At 39.5% G+C, this 23,155-nt stretch overlaps 1 protein-coding gene across 1 annotated transcript in view; it reads right to left on the reverse strand.

Annotated features, from left to right (window-relative positions):
* sall4 (spalt-like transcription factor 4) overlaps positions 1–22,458 on the reverse strand; it is a 37,129-nt gene extending 14,671 nt beyond the window's left edge. The window contains exon 1 of the mRNA XM_068000820.1: positions 22,328–22,458. Coding sequence (XP_067856921.1) covers positions 22,328–22,394 — 67 coding nt within the window. The 5' untranslated portion in view covers positions 22,395–22,458. The remainder of the gene's footprint in view (positions 1–22,327) is intronic.
* Between the last annotated feature and the right edge of the window lie 697 nt (positions 22,459–23,155).

Consider the following 23,155-nt stretch of genomic DNA (forward strand, 5'->3'; position numbering starts at 1 on the left):
TTGTTGAACTGTTTCTCTTCTCTACTTTTCTCCCCACTCCCCTACCAGTCAGATTAATAATGGTCAACAAATACAGGCAAGCTAAAAAGCAATTAAAACCCATTTTAAACAGGCAACCAGATTTTGTCACTGTTAATTGACTAGTTGGAATCTACCAGCATTGCACAGGCAGGAACCTGCACTAAGTTAAAATTTGTAATAAACCCAAAAGTTGTTTTTCAGGAATTCAAGTCCCATCTGCCCACTATAAACAAGGAATCAAATACCATTTTACAAATCCTTTGTGGCCCCAAATAGATATGCAAGTGCTCACTCAGGAAGCATGGCTACTCAAAATAGATAGCAGCGTGTCCAAATTAGATATTATGAGTACTGTTTCACAGACACAACTGTTAACTTTGAGAGAGTATTTAGAAATGGATCCAAAAAAAGTTCAAAGACAAATCTAAACTTCAATTTAAAAGCAAATTTGTGCTGCATAAATATTTGCAGGGAGATACGACAGGATGTAGATTCAATGCTTTCCCCCTTCCTCCAGAAGAAGGAATGAAAATAAGACAGTGAGAAACACACAAGAGAGAAGAAACAGAATGATCTGTAAAGTAATCGAGTGGAAAACGGGAGATGGTTAAACGGCACAGCTGGATAGACATCAGTAACAGGTACTTTCCAGCGGGGGTCACTAATGACAACTCACCTGTAGTACCCCCATTGCCACCTGGCTAAGATCAACTAATTCTACACAGATGAGACTCTAACCTGGGCTCCTTCATGGCCTGTATGGCTCAGTGCGATGCTATATGTCAATTTACCCAATGCATCAGGACTACGTTAACAGAAGTATAATCTCAATAAGAAGGGACCACCCTGCCCCAGCTCCAGTCCTGCCCCCAGGAAAAGGAGTCAATATTGCACAACCTCCCAGGGTTTCCACAAGGCACCATAACTCCATACCAAGACACACACTACCACGTGACACGCATCACATATCAGAAGCAAACTGATAAAAACAATCCAAACCTGTACTAAGTGGTTACAAATTCCTAAATATTTCATCTTGAAAAGCATTCCACAACTTAAATTTTATAAGGGATGACTCAGTTTACAAATTATAACCACTTGCTTGGAATTTCATCCAAAAGGAAGACAGCATGCCTTTAAATGGAAGAAACTAAAAATTAAACAAAAACAGCAACTTAATTACTGCCAGTTAAGTCCATTATGAAATGCCTGAAGGTATTGTCACCAATACTAAATAATCACTAAACATCTGTGCATTTAAGATACCCTGAGACAGGATGATATACAATGCCCATAGATCTTCTGTATTCAATTCTCTCCTCACCTTCCTTTTCTTTTCCACCTAAAGAGCAACCACTCCATTTAAATAGCCGTTTAACAGTAGAACCATATCTATCAAGAATAGCCAGCCAGTTGCATGCAGCTCACACACAAAGCCTCATCTGACAGTGACAAGTGCACATACATTTATAAAAATCATTCATTTTTAAAGTAATCTAACATTTGCACTGAAAAATGCTCCACAGTCATAAAGCATTCTTGGTCAAAGCTCACATGAATAAAAGACCACATGGACAAGCTACCTGAGGCCACTAAGCATCCATGGAACTGTACCCTAGCATGGAGAAAGCGAGGAGGAGCAGGATGGAGAAGCAAGGAAAAGATAAAAATCTGGCAGAAACAGTTTGTAATAGATCCAAGGGATCATGAATATGGAGAGGGGGGAAAAAGGAGGAACAAAAAGTGTCTAGTGTAAAAGTTTTGCCCAAAAAAATGTACAGTGGAAAGGGGAAAAAAAGTTTCAATCCAATAGGATGACAGCTCTTTTTATTGCAATCCAGTCAAGCCTCTTTGCAGTGAATCCTAATGAAGTTTTGTATTACCCATTTACTGCAGAGGGAGCTGTGAACACATTGGACTGGTTAAATTGCAGGCGGTAGATCAGCTACTAAAAACTTCAAGACAGAAATTAGCTCATAGAAGCAATTCATGGGTTGAAAAAACAAGGGGGAAGAGAGAGAGAGAGAGAGAAATTATTTTTGAGGTTAACATATATCTCATGTCAGTAAATGAGTCAACTAAACAAAAGCTATAAACTGTAGTTGTACCAAACCACCTAACGAGCAACTTACAGTAAGACAAATCAAGCTATATATCATGGATTTTAAGATAATTAGAACAAGGGATGTTTTGCTGTTGGGGGGGGGGGGGTGAGGGGGAAAGTACACACTGGTCACTGTGTGCAGCCGTTCAAAGAGCTTGACTCTGGTAACATAGCATTGAATAGGAGATGCCCCCTCCATAAACTTCAGCTCATCCAAAACACTGCTGCCTGTATGCTAACTCACACCAAGTCCCTTTCACCATCACTCCTGCGTTCGCTGACCTACACTGGCTCCCGGTCCAGCAACACGCGAATTTAAAATTCTCATCTTTATATTCAAATCCCTCCATGGCCTCTTCCCTCTCTATCGCCACAACCCTGAGATCTCTGCGTTCCTCCAATTCTGACCTTTTGCGCTGTCCTGATTTCCATCGCCCCACCACTAGCAGCTGTGCCTTCAGCTGCCTAGGCCCCAAGTTCTGGAATTCCCTCCCTAAACCTTGCCGCCTCTCTCCCCTCCTTTTAGATGCTCCTTAAACCCTACTTTTTTTAAACCAAGTTTTTAAGTCAGCTCCGTGGCTCGGTGTCAAATTTTGTCTGCTAACACTCCTGTGAAACACCCTGGCACATTTTATTATGTTAAAGGTGCTATATAAATGAAAGTTAATGTTATTGAACTTTCTAATCGATGAGGATAGACCTTAAATGATTATGCAGTGTCTGCTGAAGAAAACATCCACAAAAATTAAACACTTGCATCACTACTGCCTTCATATTTGGCCAGATTCAAAACAAAACGTGAAAAAAAAGTAAGAAAAATCGAGAAACTGCAGTACCAGAATCCCCCTCCCCCAGAAAGTATCCCAAGTGCAGAAACTGTATGAAGTAGATCCACTATACAGAAAGAGAACCGAGGGCCGACTGTCAGTCACATTAATCAACTACCTAAAAACAAGTGGTGGTAGACTCAATCCAGTCTCATCAGGAAAAGATGGGGGTGGCAGAGAGAAAAACACTAGGCCTTGCTGTGATGCCTCGCAGTCAAAAAGCCTGCCAACAGTGTCTAGATTCATTCATGACAAATGGACACTTGGTAAGATACTATCTGTTATCAAACACCTGTCCAACTGTACACCTCAGGAAGGGGGTGGGGTATAGGAGAAAAGGGAGAGTTGAGCCAGTGCCCTTGGAAATGTACCATTCCACCGATCACAATCAGGAAGAGGGATGTGAAAAATACGCACAAAACCATGTAGCACACATGCAGTTTAAATATGAAACTAGATTAAACAATTAAATGTTACAGCAGGCCATTAGAGTGTTTTATTTTGCAACATTCTTAACAAAAAATGTCAACTATCAAGGCAGATGAGGATTCTACATGAACATCACGAGGGATTCCCACTTGACAATATCAACAGGTTATTTCCCATGCACTTTGGATTTTTAAACACTGCACTTTGACTCTTCAAATATAAGTATCTATTCGGAGATTCTGTATGATTAGAGTATATGTTCATTGGACTTCAACCCAGTAGGGCAGCGTTACAATTTTGTGTTACAAAGCCCTGCTCACATCAACGTTCTAAATCCATACAGAATCTAAATGTAGAAAGCCATCACATTACAACTTCATCCACCCTGGAAATGTGCAGCCAGTCTAATCAGCTTCTACAAACTTCTTCCTTTAAAGCACATCGAAGCTTACCAGTTTAATGATACTGCTAAGATAATGTTTTTTTTTTAAAAAATGGAACTTGCTGCAAGTACACAGGTCAGTCACTATTTATTAAAAAAATGACAGGTTAAAATGCTTCAGATATATATGCTTCCTCAGAACTAAGGAGAGATACACACTCGAAAGGCCAAAATCCATCTTTTCTCTTCACAACATTTTCTGTTTTTATTTCAAATTTCCAACCTTTTCTTTTAAGGCAATAGGTTAGTTACTTCTCGTCACTTTCCAATGACGAAACAAGGAATCACCAATCTCAAAGAACAAACGAACTTGCATTTATAAAGTGCCTTTCACAACCCCAGGATGTCCCAAAATACTTCACAGCCACTGAAGTACTTTTGAAGTGTAGTCACTATTGTGATGTAGGAAACGCGGCAGCCAATTTGCACACAGCAAGGTCCCACAAAGAGCAATGAAATAAATGACCAGATCATCTGTTTTAGGGGTGGTTACGAGATAAATGTTGGCCAGAGACACCGGGTGAACTCCCCTGCTCTTCTTCAAATAGTGCTGTGGGATCTTTAGCATCCACCCGAGAGGGCAGACAGGGTCTTGGTTTAAACGTCTCATCCGACAGTGCAGCACTTCTTCAGTACTACACTGAAGTGGCAGGCTAGAATATATGTTCAAGTCTCTGGAGAGGGGATTGAACCCATTGTAGGCAACGTGATCAGAGATTTCTGCACACCTGTGTGGTTAAAATATCCACGGCCACGAGGTGGTGCTTTCCCCAGAGATTACCCAGTAATTGTTTTGTAGAATCTCCAATTATGTTTACTGGAAAGCCTGAAGCACGATTAGCAGCTTAAAAAAAAATGTTGGCAAGAAGTCAGTTTCCCCCACCCAATTTCTCTCTTTCCTAGAAAGATTAATTTCTTTTTGGGGTTTGGTGCCTTATCCAAGTTGCCATTATTCATACACAGGCCTGGACTTCGAAGTATTTGCAGGCTATTCGATCTCAGCAAATTTATTTGTGCTGGCCCAAACCTGTCCTCAGCCAACATCCATACGTGCACACTTCAGCCAGAGTCAGTGCATAGTGATCAGAAGTGGGAACCCCATGCGATTTTTTTAAACCTTTGTCAGGGACAGAGGCTAATTGCAGCATTCTGGGCAGTTTCAGCTAACTCACCACTGACTGGGGTTGAAACTAGGATCGTCCTGGGCTACATTGTTGAACTAATCAAATCGGCACTTGGGAGGCCCAAAGTGTCCGCTTTTATTCCTAAAAATAACAGCAGCATGTAACTGGTGCAGTCATGTCCACACAGCAGCTTCTTCCAGACACTTAGCCTGTGGTCCAGGTAGTATCCATTGTGTGCTGTACAATTAGATGGATAGCACGTATGTACTTCTATCTTAACATACATTCCATGAAACTTTGGAAGCTTATTCATTTCAATCAAATCCCATCTTGAGTTCCAAGCTGTTTTTATATTGATTTACTAGCATATTAAATATTTCTGGCTCTTTAAAGCATAGGTCAAGTGTAACCAGTGACAACCCAAAAGTGAACTTGTTGGATTCACTAAGGCCAATTATTAGGAAAACCAATCTAAAAAACACATTGCTCACCTCCTATTGGCTGCAGTAATTACAGCAAGTTACAGTGGTGTTGCTACCAGCTGAATAATGTGTGACAGGAGCCTGGAACACTAAAATGCCAGAACAATATGAAAACAGCCATTGGCACTTTCTTCTGGTTGCAAGACTTTTACAAGACAATACTGAAAATACATTGGCCTAGAAATTCGGGAGCCCCTGCGCAGGATACTTACCCTGCGCACGAATAGTAGGGTCCAATGAGCCGCAGATACTGGGCCTCGAACCTTCATTCACATATGAACGGTGCTGCAGGAGAAGGCCAAGAAGCTAAGTGGTGAAAGATTGGGCTGCTGCTAGCAACCCACAGGTAAGTGATGGCCTCGCAGCGCATCGAGGTCGGTGGTCAAGGGGGATGAGTAGTATCAGCTGGCAGTGGGATCGAAGATCTTTAGATAGGGAGATTGGGGGTCAGGGCCAAGGGGAGCACTCTTGCTCCTCCCAGCTCCACATTCAGAGGCAAGTAAGTTATTTATCTTTTTGTAGGGTTAGTTTCCGAGTGCAGCCAGTGATGGCGCTGGCTGCCTCAGAGCAAACCAATCTGGCAGCGGGGACCTCAAGTAGGCGTTAGGCCCATTATTAGCCTATGACAAGGGCCCAATATCTGCTTCAGGTGTTGGTAAAGGACGCCTCTTGCTTGTCCTTACAAAATATGGTGGGCAGCGCACTTCCAGTTTGCATACACTTCCTGACAGGTATTTTGGGGACTTAGGAAGCTGTGTAGTGTCTGAAAAATGGGCTCTATGCAGCTCAATATCTAGGCTATTCTCTTTCCTACTCTCCACTGCAGCTCTCTTATCTTTCCCTTACCCCAAGATAACCCCGTATAGGTTATGTCGCTTACAGATATGCATTTCTTTGGACACGGAAATAGGAATTTCAGACCCTGGACGTACTTAACATTTATATAAAGTTGAACTGACAAGGCTGTATGGAATTAAGCGCAACATAACAAACACATTAACAATTCTGCTTGCAGACAATCCAATAAACTTTTGCTTTAAATATACTCATCATACACTTTAGAAAAATTCAATTAACACTTTTTTTAAATATTGTGCAAAGGTAAATCCATCAAAAGCTAGAAAACCACCAAGGAGGGCAAAAAAAAGACATCTTTCACCTGCCTCGGCTTCTCCTCCCACCAGAACTATTAATAGTTATTTCCATGTGCACCCCTCAGTATAGCATATTGCATGATGTTAGCTGAAGCTTAGAAAGCACAAGTTGCAAATTGAATAAAGGCAAACACTATAATCCTCATAGCAGTGAGAAAAGAAAACTACCTACAAGTGCAATAAGGTGAAGCAATCAGGTTAGCTTTAGATGCTGGCTCATAGCAGTGACTATACAATTGATTACTTCAAGAGATTAGGGCGAACACTTGGAAAATGACAGTGGCTATTCACAACACCCATGCTCACCTTCCCACCCGGTGCAGAGCAGACCCCAGCATGCACATGACTAACAGACAAAACACAACGTGCAAAGGTTAACTTCAGATACATATTTTAAAAAGGGACACTTCAGTACAAGTCAGAATTACCACAAGTCATGAAAACTGGTTTCATTTAGAAACTGACGTTTTACTACAATGTATATGGAGCATTTCATTTTTGCTCAGAGGATCAAGAAATCAATTTATCACATGGGGAAGTGCAGCAATGACCACAAAGGACAGCAGGCCATGCAGTGAGCAGCTCCATTTGTCAAGTACTATCCTCAGTTTTCACATGCAGTGCCTGGAACGTTGTACTTCACTCATACTGTAGTTGAATGACTGGGACAGGTATTAGTGGCGTGGGAAAAATGAACTAGACAGAAATTACAGCATGAAAACAGGACGTTCGGCCCATGTTCCCGTTTATCCTCCACATGAGCAGTTGTTCTAATCTCATGTGCCTGCTCTGTTCAGATATCCTTTTATTCCTTTCCTTCAAACCAGTTATATAGCCTATTCTTAGGAAGGGGAGAAACACAAACACCATGCCCAGTAACGTCACAGGACTCCAATTATTAGATTACTATGCTGCAATGTACTTTCGGAATCACAAAGGCACCCTCTACTAATTACTGCCATTGGGGTTTACTATAACTGTACAGGATGTGGTGAGTGATGCAGGTTATGATAGAGGACCAATCAGATCGATTACTCTTTTACTGGGCAGAGAATGGGTATCCTGGAGAGGCTTTGAAGAATGTGTGCAATACTTATTCTGACTGTACAGAATTTCTCAGTTTTAGTAAATACTCTATTTGAATAGCAATGCTGAACCACAAAATCAGATTCCAGTAATGACAGGCCCCAGTAAAACGTAGATGTCCACAGGTTCGCTCGTTTTTCTCAATCGCTATAATTCTGTTTTATAACATTCAAACACACAAAGAAATTACACTGTTCATATGTAAAAGGAGACTATAGTTTGGTTCATATGTAAAAGGAGACTATAGTTTGGTCATAAAGTTCATAGCCTACAATTCCTCATACAGCACAGGATCTCAAGCCACATAGTTGTGGGGATGCACACACCAGCACTTCCTTATAAAAAAAGGTAAAACAAAAACTACAGAAAGAAGCAAGTTAAATGAGACAAGTGCAGATTTGAAAACAGATCTTTTATTCCGAAAGTATAAACCAATTGCATTCGCCTTCATAGCGCAGCTCTGGCCCTCCGTGATGTCCGACCCCCCCCCCCTTCCCATCACCGACCTCCCTTACCGCCGCCCCCCCCCCCCCCCCCACCCACCCCGCACCGATGTCCGACTCCTTCTCTCCTCCTTCCCCCCGCCCCAATTAAATTCGGCAGGACCTGCACGAAACCCATACCTCCGGGTCTCCCGCCCGCAAATCCTCCCCCGCCCCTTGCAGTTATTATCGGGGCCATAGTATCCACCTGCTACAAACATGCTCAGTTTTGAGTCAAGAATGAGATAGGTATATACAGATTAAGCAGTATTCTTTGGGGTGGGAAATCTAACAGATTTAATTTGGTAGTGACAGCTGAAGGTTTAGGTCTACTATAGAGGCAATGGTTATGCTATACAAGACAACAGTCTAAGCAAAAACTTCCAAATCAGGCCACAGGCCAAAACAGGTCCATTATAAGAAAAAAAATCCATTTAAAAAAGCACCATTCATGTCCTCAGGACATCCCATGGCACTTCACAGCCAATGATGTACTTTTGAAGTGTAGTCACTGTTGTAATGTATGGAAACATAGCAGCCAATCTGCACACAGCAAGGTCCCACAAGCAGCAAAGAGATAATCTGGACAGCAGTAGAACTCTCTTGCTTTTTGTCAAATAGGGCCATGGAATCTTTTATGCCCACCTGAGGGGGCAGATGGGGCCTTGCTTTAACATCTCATCTGAAGGACAGCACCTCCAATAGTGCAGCACTCCCTCACTGCTGCATTGAAATGCCAGGAATCTTACAACACCAGGTTATAGTCCAACAGTTTTATTTGAAAATCACAAGCTTTCGGAGGCTTTCTCCTTCGTCAGGTGAAATTCCAGCCTAGATTATGTGTTCAAGTCTCTGTAGTGGAGTGCGAATTCACGACCCTCTGACTCAGGTGTGCGCGCTACCACGGAGCCAAGGTTGGCACATTAATGCTACTGACTATATTTTGCAAAACAAAAAACTTCAGAAAAATGTTCTAAACTATAGAGTCCCAAGGCCACACTGCTGCAGGTAGCATATTAACAAAACTATCCAATCACACCTGTAAACAATTTTACAACACCAAGTTATAGTCCAGCAATTTTATTTGAAATTCACAAGCTTTCGGAGGCTTCCTCCTTCCTCAGGTGAATGTGGAAATGAAATCATTTCATTTCCACATTCACCTGAGGAAGGAGGAAGCCTCCGAAAGCTTGTGAATTTCAAATAAAATTGCTGGACTATAACTTGGTGTTGTAAAATTGTTTACAATTGTCAACCCCAGTCCATCACCGGCATCTCCACAATCACACCTGGTCACTGCATGAACAGAAGGTTTGGGATCGGAAAAATATTGAGCAGATACTATTCTCATGCTTCCCTACATTACAACAGTGGACTACACTTCAAAAAACTTCATCGGCTGTAAAGCACCTTGGGACATCCTGAAATCGTAAAAGGCACAATATAAATGCAAGTTCTTTCTCTTTTCGTGCTGCTGGTCATAGTGCCTCAACTTAGAAGAGGGCAAAGGCCATCATAAATGTCTCTAAAAACTAATAGAATAACTATTTAAATAAGTTTGCTTGTTTATTGCTTGCATGCTACATTATATTTATGGTAGATACAGAACATTATGACTACTTTTAGGAAGAATAAAATTGCGTAACATCCATATATTGTTGTGCAAGCTCAGCTGATGGCTCAGTGAGCTTATCTAGCAAATACCAAAGCCAATCAGAGAAGGTGGTCCCAAGTTTTGCTCTGCTTTGTGCTAAGAGATGATAGCAGCACTACATTTGGTCTCAGCAGTCTTACACTGCCCTGGCCAAAGAAAGGAAAAAATATATAATCAGTGTTATCACTCCTGATAGCTATCCAATAATTCTGGCTGGAATTATGCATGTATTGACATCACAAGAACAGAAACAAGCTGTTCCCCTGCTTCCTGCAATAATTTCCCAACACTCACTGTCTTGGTTCATATATGACGAATACATACTTGAATGAAGTACCGGAGGGCTCATGGAACTAAGCCCAGCAATGCCCTCAAGAGCTGGAAGAAAATATGGCAGAAAGGAAGAGGCAACCCAGGAAAGGAGGAAGGGAAGAATTGTTTTGCAAGACTTTCCTAGTACAAATAATGGATGTTACACAGATTTATGATTAGTGAAGAGCCATACAGTTCCCAGAATAGAGTCAAATTTGTGTTAAACAAATTGCCCAATTATACTTAAATAAGAAGCAGGCCATTTAGACATGCAAGAGCTATTCCAGCCATTGCAAAACCAGCACTCCTCTCTGTTCCTTCCCACCCACAACCCCCCCCCCAAAAAAACAAAAGCCTCCCCATCCTGACAGAAGAATTGTACCATTCAATAGGAGCCGTTAGCACATCACCACATACTCCACTCACACAATACTGAAGCTGACCAATGAAACCTACTTCCTTTTAACCTCCTGTAACAAGATACTGTATTCAGACCCTCAGTTCCCCAATATATACACTTAACAAACAAAGTCAAAAGGAAAGCAGCTGAACACTGTAAGCCAGTTAAAAGCCTGAGAAGAAACAGTTGTCTTTGTCTCATTAGTGAGGCTCTCTGAACTTCCTGCACAGATTGTAATCAGTGTTCTTACCCTCACTGGAGGCTGCTGGTCAGGTCCCTGTTGGCTCCGATTTCTCAGATAAGGTCAAATAAATTAAAGCAATTCATTGATTTGGAAACTGTTAAGTGGAACAGACAGGCATATTCTGGTCTTGTACAGTACACATCAATCCAGTACATGGAGAACAGCAGCAAGTTTCACAATGGAAACTAAGCCACTGTTCTTATGATACATTAAGTTTTTAAATAATTAAAACCTAGAGTTTGGGAGTGGTGGCCATCTCCTCATAGGGAGCCTACTTTTATCATGATGATTAATGCAGATAACTACTGCTGTTAGAAAGCTCATCACCCATTTCACAAAAAGCCATGCATTATTTATGTTGTCTGAAACACTGCAAGATCATGTTCAAATATTTAGCCATGATCTGTGGCTTCTAATTTTCCAAACATATACACGTGTTGCTAAATATCCAAGTCTCATAAATGATACTTCCCAATTGTGGTGTATTAACCAGACACAAAGTTTCACAATAATCAGCCCAAACGTTTAAAAATTGTTACTTGCAAGACAACAATTAAAAATAGCCAATTGGATTGAAGTAAACTACATCCAAAGAACACTTGTTGCCGTCATAAAGAAGTTTTTCTTTTTATGGATGAGTGTAGCAGACACAGCACAGCACTGACTAGTGTTTCATGCTCCACTTCACACAGAGGTCAAATGCCCTCTAATAATACAGGTTGCTTTCAGAAACTTAAGGAGCATGCCTGGCTTTAAACAATTAACCAATAGTGCAGCTTTCCAACAAAAAAGTAGTTCTACAGTTTAACTATTAAAAACTAGAACAAATTAGCCCTACCTTACACCAGTGTTGAATCTCACCACATAGGATGGAGAGCTACACTCCAAGACATTGTGAGGGAGAAAAAGAAAACTTCACTTCATTGTTTTTTTCCCTATTCTTTTATCTAGATCCTAGAATTTCAAGAATGTAATCTCCAAGCATCCTGTAATCCAATAAATGTTGGGAATGCACCAAGCTCAGCAGGGAATTGAGAGCCAACTGTTGCCAAATGGTATTAAGACAAAAAGAAAGCATTAGCTGATTCCAAAAGGGCCAATGCAAAGATAAGAGCAGCATTATACTTAGTCAACTCACAGAACAATTAAAAAGATGTTCAAATTAACAGTTTAAATACCCTTTCAATAGCATAAACCTGCATTTACAATGGAAACAAAATACCCTCAAGGAAAAAAGTTACCGTAGTAATTTGGGGGGGGGGGGGGGGGGGGGAGGAAGAGGAGAAGAGAAAGGACAATTCATATATGTGTACATAAACCAGATTACATTTAACTTTTAAAAGAAACAAACTAGATAATTTTAGAAAAGGACATTTAACACTGGCAACAACTCAGTGATTTAAGTGAATCAGTGAAAAACTGTACATTTATTACAGTGTACAATATTTCTGAAAGCACTTTATGATTGAAAAATGGTCGATCTTAATGGGGTCTCAGTGAGCTTTTAGGCAAAGTATTTAAATAATGTCTGAATTCCTGACGGAAACAAGGTTATATTTCATAAATGAAAGTGGCAGCATTTCCCATTTGGAACTACAGGAGGCCTTTTTGCAAACTTTCAATCATAACCCATATTCTTTTGCTTCAGAATGCCTGACTGGTAGTGACATGACTTCAATCTCCCTGTTAAGTGCAAAGATATAATTCTCTCTTCTCCAATCACTCAGCCATCTTACTTTTAGCATTACAGGTGAATAAACTACAGAATTTACCCCAAGACTTTTTTTGAATAAGAAAGAAAAAAATGTAACATGTTTGAGACTGTAAGCAATTAGTACAGGATGCACTTCTTTTTAAAAAAAGGTACACAGTGCAGTTAATGAAGCAAAGACCATGACTGAACAAACATCACCTCAGATAAATACAAAAGAAATCAAAGACATTTAGCTCCAATGCTTGCGTTCCACACACTACCCCTTTCCACCTTGAAGCCTAAACTCCACCTATAGTACAGTATAAAGAAAATGCTATCCTTGCCAGAGACCAACCAAGCAGAATTTAAGTTGCACAAAACAAAACCAATACAAAAAAGTTAATTCAAAAATTGCAACACCAATAAATTTTTAGAAAAAAATAAATTACAAGATTAAAAATTGTGGAACTATACTGCCAAATAGAATGCCTAATCTCCTTAAGCATAAAGACTGGATCACCTGTTGGGAGCAGAATGCTGAAAGCTATCTCTCTGCTAAACATTTGTTCTACTGGTGTGCCAGTTACACAATGACTGCAACGAGAAAGATTAACACAGGAGGGCACCCAAGTCAAGCAAACAGTGCAAAAAGTGTTCACAGGTAAAGTACTGATAAGGTCACGAATTTAAAAATCACAAGAGGGTATTTGTTTGAATTCCAACTTTTCTTTAACAACATACACCCTTCCCCAACTCTTGAGATCTGGATGGGACAGTGCGTTATGGCACCGGCCTTTCACCTCTAGGATCTGGGAAAGTCTCCTCTGTCTGTAAGGAGACAAGATGAAATGAGTTCAGAATCTCAACCCGGTTCCTAGTGGCATGGGGCTACTATAAACTACCCCCAATTGACAATCTCACTCTAGAGGCTGATGTGGAAACTGGAAGCTCTTCTTGTGTTGAGGCTGAGGCATATTGTTGAGTAGGGGGAGCTTACTCTGCATCTGGCTGTGCTGTACCTAACTTGGGAGTGCTTGATGTTGACACCAAGTGCCTGAAATAAGAAGACTACCATTCTCCCACCACAACATCCTTTGATGAGCACAAACATTTGAAAAAAGTGGTGGGGGGGGGGGGGGTTGTGGGGAAAGAAAGAGAATGATGCAATCTTGTATATGGAAAATCACTGACATTCTGAACTCAGTTGTTTGTGTAAAAAGATGTAGACAGTGCAAATATCAGCAGAATCAAACTAAATTCATGATGGAATACCCAGTTATAAAAAGGCGTTTCTGCGCACAAGACACTATTTAAACTTGGATAAGACAGCACTAGAGAACAGTCACTTGGATATTCTACCAGTTGCTCAGTCAAAATTGCAGATGTCACCACCATCTGGCTAAAATCACTAGACCAGCTAGTTTTTCAGGGCTGAGGCTGGATTGGAAGAAAGGAAAAAAAAAGTTTCCAAAACCAAATATCTATTGCACTTTATTCACAGCATTCCTATACAAAAAGCATGAAGAGTGCCTTACCGCTGATCAGATGCTACACTTTAACCCTTCAGTGTACAAAATGTGCACCCATTTCACATTAATGGCTGTAAGAATTGTTCCACGAGTGAGATTGACTACACAATTCATGGGTTCGAAGCTCAAGAGTTTCACAACATGTCGTTGAAGATGGATTTATTGTGGCAATTATCTTACCTCCTCCTCTCCTTGGTGCATCAAATTTAGCTGGGGCATGGTTTCACAGCTGACAGTGGCCTCCAGGACCTCATCCAAGTAATCATTCTTCATTCATTAGTACCACAGGTGAGGGTCAGCCAAGCCCAAACAGGCTTCATCCCACACCCATATTTCCAGCAGCATCACTGAATAACAATAGAAGTGAAAACCCTAAATGTTTTCCTCTCTAGCCCACAAGCGATCAGGCCAATTGTAGCACCCTTAATTAGAGCAGTGATAGCAGCACAGATCAAGAATCAAATCTGGAACCTTCTGGTCTGTATAGTGCAGTTGGTGAAATGCAGCATGTTGCTGAAGCTGCTGTTACACTGTCCGGCGCTAGTTCTGTCAGCCCCTGATGGATGGGTCTCACACATCCAGCAGCAAAGTAAATTTATCAAGTTGCTAAGGCTGGCAGCAGAGAAACAGCATTTCCAGCAGCCAGGTTAAGCGAACCCAGCAAGTTTACTTGGGGTTGCTACTGTTGTGCAAGCACAGCATTTAACCCAATATAAAAAGCAGCTCGAGTCATCAGGGGAGTGGATAGGAATGGTTTGATTTGAATTAAATTTTCAAGACAGGTTGCAGTTTGTTACTGGTGTGGGAGCAATACTTGCACATACTTGTGCAAGAGAGCCTATGATCACACATACAAAAGTGCAAGAGAAAAAAAACCATTTTAAAGGATTCTAAAACAAGAGCGTACAAATTTGGTGAAAGCTACACAACCAAAAGACCACATCTATTTATAGTATTCTGAGTAAACCATGAAAAAGATTGCACTTCTAATCAGCATGCAGAATGCTACTGCAGATTTGTAAGGTTAATTTTTCTTTAAGTTATTGAATTTTGGATCTATTTTTAAAAAATTTAACCCAAGGGAATTTGGATCGCTCACTTTGTAGAATCTCAGTTTACGCCATTCAAAAACTGTTTACATTATTACTTCAAATTAAAGATAGTTTAACAGATTACAATAGTGTAGCTCATAAAATAATTAAAGTTATAAAAGATATGAAAACTACCAGCATTTTCTCTTAAGGAAGCTCTGGTTCAAGAGACTATTGATAGTTGCTGAACAACTTAGAAGGGCCTAGAAAAAGAAAACCTTCAAAAGAGAATTGAAAACAATGAAGCCCTGTGCATTTCCAAATCTTGTTCTTCCTAAGGAAAAGAGCTAGCCAGGAAGATTAACCCAGAGACTAAAATTGCATGCTCCTCGTAAGCACTTCCAATGTCCATTTATTTCCTCCAATAAGCTTTAGTTGGTAAACAGGTTATTCCAAGTCATGCTTAACACTACCATGGTGTTAACAGTAAACTAAACAACGCAAAACCCTGCTGCCAAGGTCAATTGCTTGGGAGCCCTAATTGTTAGCTTGACATCAACTTGCCACCCAGCGGGCCCGAGAAGGCAAAGGTTACATCAGCAGTTTCATGAAGACGTTGGTGCTCTTGTAGAGATCTGCTATACTGTATGTCATTAAAAAACATTCACATGCAGAAGATTTGCCTACTATTTTCCTTCAACAGAATACAGACCTATCAAGCCAACAAGTACCAGCATAGTTTACGTCATTAATTCTAATCCACTAGTATTTTATATGCCATTTTGACTGAGATTTCACACAGTTTGGGAGGACTAATATTAAAATTCAAACAACAGATATCCTTTGAAAGAAAATCTCCTAGATACTCTTTTGGGAATTGCCAATTGTAACAATTTATAGGCTCTGCATAAACCAATTAGTTTTATAGACCATGTCAAACTTATTCATTGGCACACATCTCCATAGCAATTTTGTGTTGGATTAATATACATAAGAAGCTATTGGGATTGGTTTGTAGGGTTGGAGATGGTTCTATTATACACATCCAAAAAAAAAGTCTAATCCAAACAAGTCAGCACAACCACAGCAATATTAGATACTGCATTAATCCACATTGCTTCTTCCTTATATCCATGCAGGCTGAATAATATGGATATTGTAAACAGAGTGTTGAAATGTCTTTCCCGCTTTCAAAATAAATCTCATTAACAAAAATAATTTTTAAATCCAGAATTTCCATAAAAGCACTATTAAGGAACTTTAAGAACTAGGCATCTGATCAATTCACAGTACTCAGGATAATGTTTGTAAAAACAGGAAGCATGTTTGATGTTGGTTTACTTGAAATCCTCCAAAAAAGGTGCAGGCTGCAACATTTCAGGCAAAACTGGTGAACCACACATAGAAAAGCAAAGAAAAAAGACACATCCTTGACAGGAGCTGCAAGTATAACTCTAGGATTAAAATTTTAATTACAGAATAAGAATGGGAAATGGGGGAAACTGGCATACTTTTGACACACGCATCCATTCTTGGAAGACATTTCCTGCCAGTCATAACCTGGAATGAAAGCTAGGGAGGACAACGCAAATCTTCCAATCAACCTGGGTCATTTTTTTTAAATAAAAAAAAAGTTTTCATACCAAACTATATTAAGAAGATAATTTATTTGCTCCTCACTCTTCTTCCCCCCACCCTTGAGGAAGGTCCTCCATCTATTCCAAACTATTAAGAGGCTAATAACGAAGGCAGCTTGAATTTACGGTGGTTTTAGTGCACAATACTGTTTAGATTCAAGACAAAACAATGCTAAACCCCAGATAAAACACACACCTTTTAGTTGGTTATTGCCACTGGGAGCCCCACAACCCCATAATCTTTTAGAAAAACATTTACGTTTCACATTTCCAAGCATCTCTTTACTTCATCACAGCTGGTTAGATACAAAACAATGCAAGGCTGACGCAGAAGCAGTCTACAATTACTGTGGTTTTTATAATAGTGCTTCTCAGACAATCAGTCTTTATTGCCACCTGTAATAGATTGTTAAAAAAAAATTGACATCCAGCAGTTTCATTGATGGCAATAACTTGAATTTTAAAAATCCAGTTCAACTTCAGGTTTCTGTTGTCTTTCCCAGAAAAGAACAAGACTGAACAAAAACAGTATAGGGAATCCTTTGGGAATCCAATCTGCATAGCAGATTTATATTTGTAGTACAAGAACACTGTTCGAAACGACAGCTCTATTAAGGGTATACTTCTGGGTTCTTCACATCTTCTAATCATGTAAACCAGCTGGTGGGGCAACATTGCCAACTTTAAGTTAGCTTTACCAGAAACCAGTTTACTAAGATTACTAAATTATAATAATTAGTATTTGTATCCATTGAAGCCTACAAGCAACATGGACATCAGCTGTATACTGCATCTGTTTGCACTTCAGCCTTGCAGAGCAATTTACCTTCCATACACAATTATATTTATTTTGAAGACTTAGAATGAATAGTTCAAAACAGATATTTTCCTCCTCTCCCCCACCTTTATTGCAACTCCTTAGTCTATAATGCTTTAAGAAAAATACCTTCATTTGGCTGTAACCAAAGAGGATAAAACTGTACATCTTAAAAACACACTTGGAAGAAGAGATTAAAAAGTTATGACTTAGTGTCACCCCTTTTGGTCACTCTGGAGCAGTTAATTGCCCTCCAGGTGAGCGGAGGGATAAATTGCAAACAGCATTGTTTTCTGGGGTGGGACTTCAAATTGTTGCTTTATGCACATTACTCACTAATCTTGAGAAACCATCTGATATATATTCAGGAAAAAAAAGCAGCAAAAAACCACCAATAAATATCCCTGCAAGTACAGCAAAGTTTCAGTGAGAAGGTCAGAGAATTTTAGAACTCTGTTTTTGGATAATTCCCTTCCTAAAAGAAAACAAAAACATACCATGCTCACTACATGCCCAAACAGGAGCAAGGAATCAACCTGGCGAAAGAAAATGGTTTGAGTGAAGAGGTCACAATATTTTATGACTGTGTTTGGATAGCTCCCTAAAAAAAAGTTACCATCCTTAATACATGCCCAAATAGGAATCAGTCGTTAGCTTGGTCATAGAAAAGTTATAGATTGTGCAACAATGGACTCTAAATTTCTTTATACTGTGAGACAAGGAATTTTTTTTTTAATGCCAGTTTATCAAAGATTGGTGTTTAAGATAGACTGCCAGCATGTATTGGGTATAAATAGATTTGTGACTATAATATGGCAGGTATGTTTTTTTCTAAGCATGGGGAAAGAAAATAATTAACTCACTTTCCCCTTCCTATATAGCACCCAACAGATTAGTGTCAACTATATTACAAATCCTAAACTCCTGTACTGTACTTCTGCACAACTCTACAAATATTAGAAGTATTTCCACTTGAATCTGTACATTCTAGCATAGACACAATTTTTGACAGTAACAAGCAGATTTCTGGGGTGTCCTGTGTGATTCCAGTTTGTTTGATTAAATTACTGTTTTTCTTTTGCATTAGATTATGTGAAATTGCACCATTTGGTCTTGAGGTATCCAGACAAACAAAGATCTTCACTTCACTAATGAGCCACTTTTACGTAAGTTATAGTTATCAGTTTATAGTTTCAGATAATTTTCTGATCCATACAAGAGCATCTGGTACATTAAACAATCTGGTATCCAGCATTAAACTCAAATTTTGTAATTTGTTCGATCACATTTACAAGTACCACATCAAAGCAGTGATCTTTAAAGAGATTCAAACCAACCTCCTCTGATTTTTTTTAATCTTTAGGGAATCATCCAAAAACAAAATCATAAAATATTGTGATCTCTTCACTCTAGAAGGTTCTTCCCCTCCCCTACTGCACAGAGTAAGGTGACTCTAGAGTTAAAAAGAATGTTGACGTGCCAATATGAAAATTTTGTGCAGTAAACAAATTTTTTTTTAAAAATGGGGTCCAGATAGATTTTTTTTGTTATTTTGTACTTTGCAGCTGTTATATTCACCTCACAAGTTGAGGCCCTTTCTTCCAAGAAGGGACAATGATGCATGCCTCACCAAAAGTTAACACAATGGTAATGTTTAACATATTGTTTCATGAATTGTTTTCCAACCTACAATGGTGCCAAGATACAGTAAGTCTGCGCAAAATTAACACATTTTTGGCATCTTTTAATGCTGCATTTAAGTGCACCAGTCCAGACTAGCTCAAAATGATATTCATCCCATTCACACTAAGACTTTCTTCCAAGCTAAATCATAATGAATTCCATCTGTAGTATAAGCAATGCACCCATCAAAAGAATAAATGGGGTTGCAGACTAAAACTGGCTCAAGATTCATCAAGAATGATGCCAGAATGCTGAGCAGTTTAAAACCAACTTAATCCAATACAGCTCTACAACCTCTGACAATTTGACACAACAGGAGACACTATACTGTATGCCATGCCTCAAATCTCATCTTACATTTCGCATTGATACCCAGACAGGTAAGAATTTTTTTTTAATATAAATCTGTTGTTTTGCATTGACTATCTATTTTTGAAATTGGTTGTGGAAAATGCACAAATGGTAATCAGCATGTAAAGTGGAGGCAAAGTGGCACTACAGCTTTAAAAAAAAAGGCAAATGAGGCACAAATGTTTACAATTTTTGGCTTATTATCCAATCTGACCATTTGGTCAAAATAAAAAAATGACAGCAGTGTTTGCTGTCATTGCACTGTAAGTGTGATAGCTTTAAATTGAAGGGAAAGCAGCTGTTTGTACAATTGCATTCTCCTAAAATAAGCTTCATCTTGTATTCTTCCCTCTGTATTTAAAAATTAACCTGACTAGTCTTACAAATAATTGCTTGAAACAGCAAAATAATGTTTTAACATAAAATCATGCACCAAATGAATAGATATGCTGGGGGGGGGGGGGGTCTGCTAAGCAGAATCACAAGCTTAAAGGACTGACCACTTAAACCACAGCTCTTACAATATAAGGGGCTCTCTGACTCTCTTCCTTCTTCCTCAACAATATCTCTCTCCCTCCAAGCATCCTGTACACTAAAGCTGCCCGCTCCAAACAGCAAGAGAAGGGATACTTCTCTCGCTTTTAAAGTTGGCATGCAGATAAGCTTCTTTGTGATAAGGGGATACCAAGGGGTTTCACAAGCTTTTTTGCCATGTGTTAATATACATACACAGGCACTACCATTCCATCCCCCCACATAAAGCACTGGAGTAGAAGTTACAGAATGGTTCTTCAGAGCACATTAACATTCAAAATGCTTCTTTGAGGATTTGCCACTACAAACAATGGGTGGGACATAGGACAGTTAAGCACTTGGACAATAACAAATGTTGGGGGAAGTTCTCCCACCAGCACAACTGTTGTGCAAGTAACACTGTTTAATTTCATTTTACAAGCAAGTGATAAAAGTGTGTTGGTGAGTCTGGCCATCCTTGCTTCTTGCACACAACTGCAATTAACTGCAATACTAATGGGCTCCAGCTGTATTACATTAGAGAGATATAAATAAACCCCCTTCCAGAGAGAAAGAGGGGGTAAATGCAGCAATGTTTTTCAGCTGATAAAAAAAATTTGTTGAAAAATATTATCCCCAGTGCAAAGGGTCTTTTGAAAAAAATCTATGTGCACAACACTTCACCACAAGAGTACTGCCATTAAGATAATTAATGTTAAACGTGGCTAAGAGGTTTTAATGCTCAGATACCTACTAATGCAAAAGTACCACCACGTGCTCCAAATTAGACCTCCATCAATCATTAATGATACAACGTATTTTTAAAACAATCTGTAGTTACAATTTTGTAAATACGAATTTAAAACAGATTTAATCAAAATTCAATGCATCAGTAATATACGGCGCAACACCCCCTTTTAGCAAGGCAAGAGGTGCTAAACAATAAGGTTGTGCGTGTGCGCCTTTTGAACAGTCTTTGATATTGTCGCTAAGCCTGATCTCACACCGATTCACTTCAGAATTGATTATACTCCGCTGCAAGCGTATTAGTCTAAAAACAAGATCTTACTGTGTTACGAATTAAAGTTTGAATATCGCACCATGTAAATCCAGATTGGTATCAGTAGATTGGAGGTATCCCGGGTCTCATTTTGTAACGGGTAACATTTGTCCTGAATCCCCCTTGCAATACAACTGCAACTTCTGTGACATTTTTTATAAAAAAATAGAACAAATGCGTCCATTGAGTGGCTGTAGGAAGTCGGAAATCAAAGATGGCTGTAGGTCATGGCTCGGAGTCCAGGGTGATCGCGATCTCGCCCTATCGTCAGCACACACACAAAAAAAAACTACCACCACCACCTTCGAAATAAAAAGCAGCAAAAAGCTAAAAAGTACCAGAAAGAATCAGAGAAGCAAAAAGTAAAAAAAAAGTTTTTCAAAAATGCTAATTTAATTTTGAAAATTGTAAATAAAAAGCTATTTTGAACGTTTATTGCAAACATCGGAATAGTACAATCGCGAAACATGATAAGCGTCAACCTTTCCTTTTAACAAGTTGCAACATCAACTGGTAGCAAGTCTCAAAAAATGAAGCTCTAAATGATTACAAAATAATCGAGGCAGGTAAAGAGAGAAAAATGAAATATATGAAACATAATTGCGACAAGATAAGATAGGATCTTCTTTGTGTTACATGTTGCAACTATTTATACCTACCTCGATCAATAGGAGTGAGTCACGCTAAGCGTGCGCACCAGACCCGTCCCATAATTCAGTCAAACACCCCCAAAAATGATACTTTTTACAGTAAATCTGATCCCACGGATCACAAATATTAGGAATAAAAGTTCACATTCACTGAAATACACGGGAAACGGGATCTGCTCTTTGATTTTTATTCGAGGGATTTTTCAGTCGGTCAGCGGTCAGAGCCCGGGTCTTGCTCCCTACGGCCATGGCAAGGACACAAGCACTGGTCATTTTTTTTCTCTCTCTCTCTCTCCTCATCCCAACTTCTACCTTTGAAAATGAATCGATCAACTTTTCTTTTTTCAAACCCCCCCCCCAATTTCATCCCAGGTTGTCCCCAAGTGATAAAAAAAAGTATTCTGATCTTCTGCTATTTGCTGGTTTCATATCTGATAACCAGTTCAAAAAGATGTTACGATCTCAGCGAAGTCGGACCGGACAGAGAGAGAGAGAAAAAAAAATACTCTTTTTTTTCCCCCTATAATCTGTTGATCAATCAAATAAACCATGAAACATGAATGAGAAGGTTTCCTCTTATTTCCCCCAAAAATGCAACTTACCGTTTCCAACTATTAGCTGCTCATCCGAGTTGATGTGCTGGGGTTTCGCCTGCTTGCGACGCGACATGGTAGATGCATCAGTAACAAATACAAAAAAAATTCAAACAAATTCTTGGAGTTGCCAAATTACTCCATTAAGTGGAGTGCGCATGTGTCATGGTAATTATGATTATCAATAATGCATTGCGATTTATCATAGGCTCCTGACAGCCGATTGGCTTGGATCCAAGTGCTCTCAGATTATTCAAATTAAGGTGAGCGCGCCAACGCGCACGCGCCCCGGGGCAGTGCACTCTGGGGACTGTAGTACTGGGTCGCACAGCTGCCCCTCTCTTCCTCAGATTAGCATTGGTGTTTACTACCACAATTACATTTATAACACAGTTAAGACGTTTTTTTTGATTGATTTTGTCAATTAAAGTTTATTGCAGAAATTCTCTGATTCTCTTTAACTTTTTATATTCCTGATGTGGAGATGCCGGTGATGGACTGGGGTTGACAATTGTAAACAATTTTACAACACCAAGTTATAGTCCAGCAATTTTATTTTAAATTCACAAGCTTTCGGAGGCTTCCCCCTTCGTCAGGTGAATTTAAAATAAAATTGCTGGACTATAACTTGGTGTTGTAAAATTTTATATTCCTGTTTTTGTTCATCATTCAGCATTACACTTTTTTTTTTGCACAGAAAATGTGTCACATTCGCAGCTTTAAAGGACTGGATTAGTTGAACACAAACAGTCCACAATTTTTTTTAAAATATTTTAATTACTACAAATGCAAAATCAGGTGCAAGCAACAACAGTTACATCTCTATGGGGCTCTTCA

The sequence above is a fragment of the Heptranchias perlo genome, chromosome 19 (genome assembly GCF_035084215.1).
Source record: "Heptranchias perlo isolate sHepPer1 chromosome 19, sHepPer1.hap1, whole genome shotgun sequence".
Taxonomy (NCBI): Eukaryota; Metazoa; Chordata; class Chondrichthyes; order Hexanchiformes; family Hexanchidae; genus Heptranchias; species Heptranchias perlo.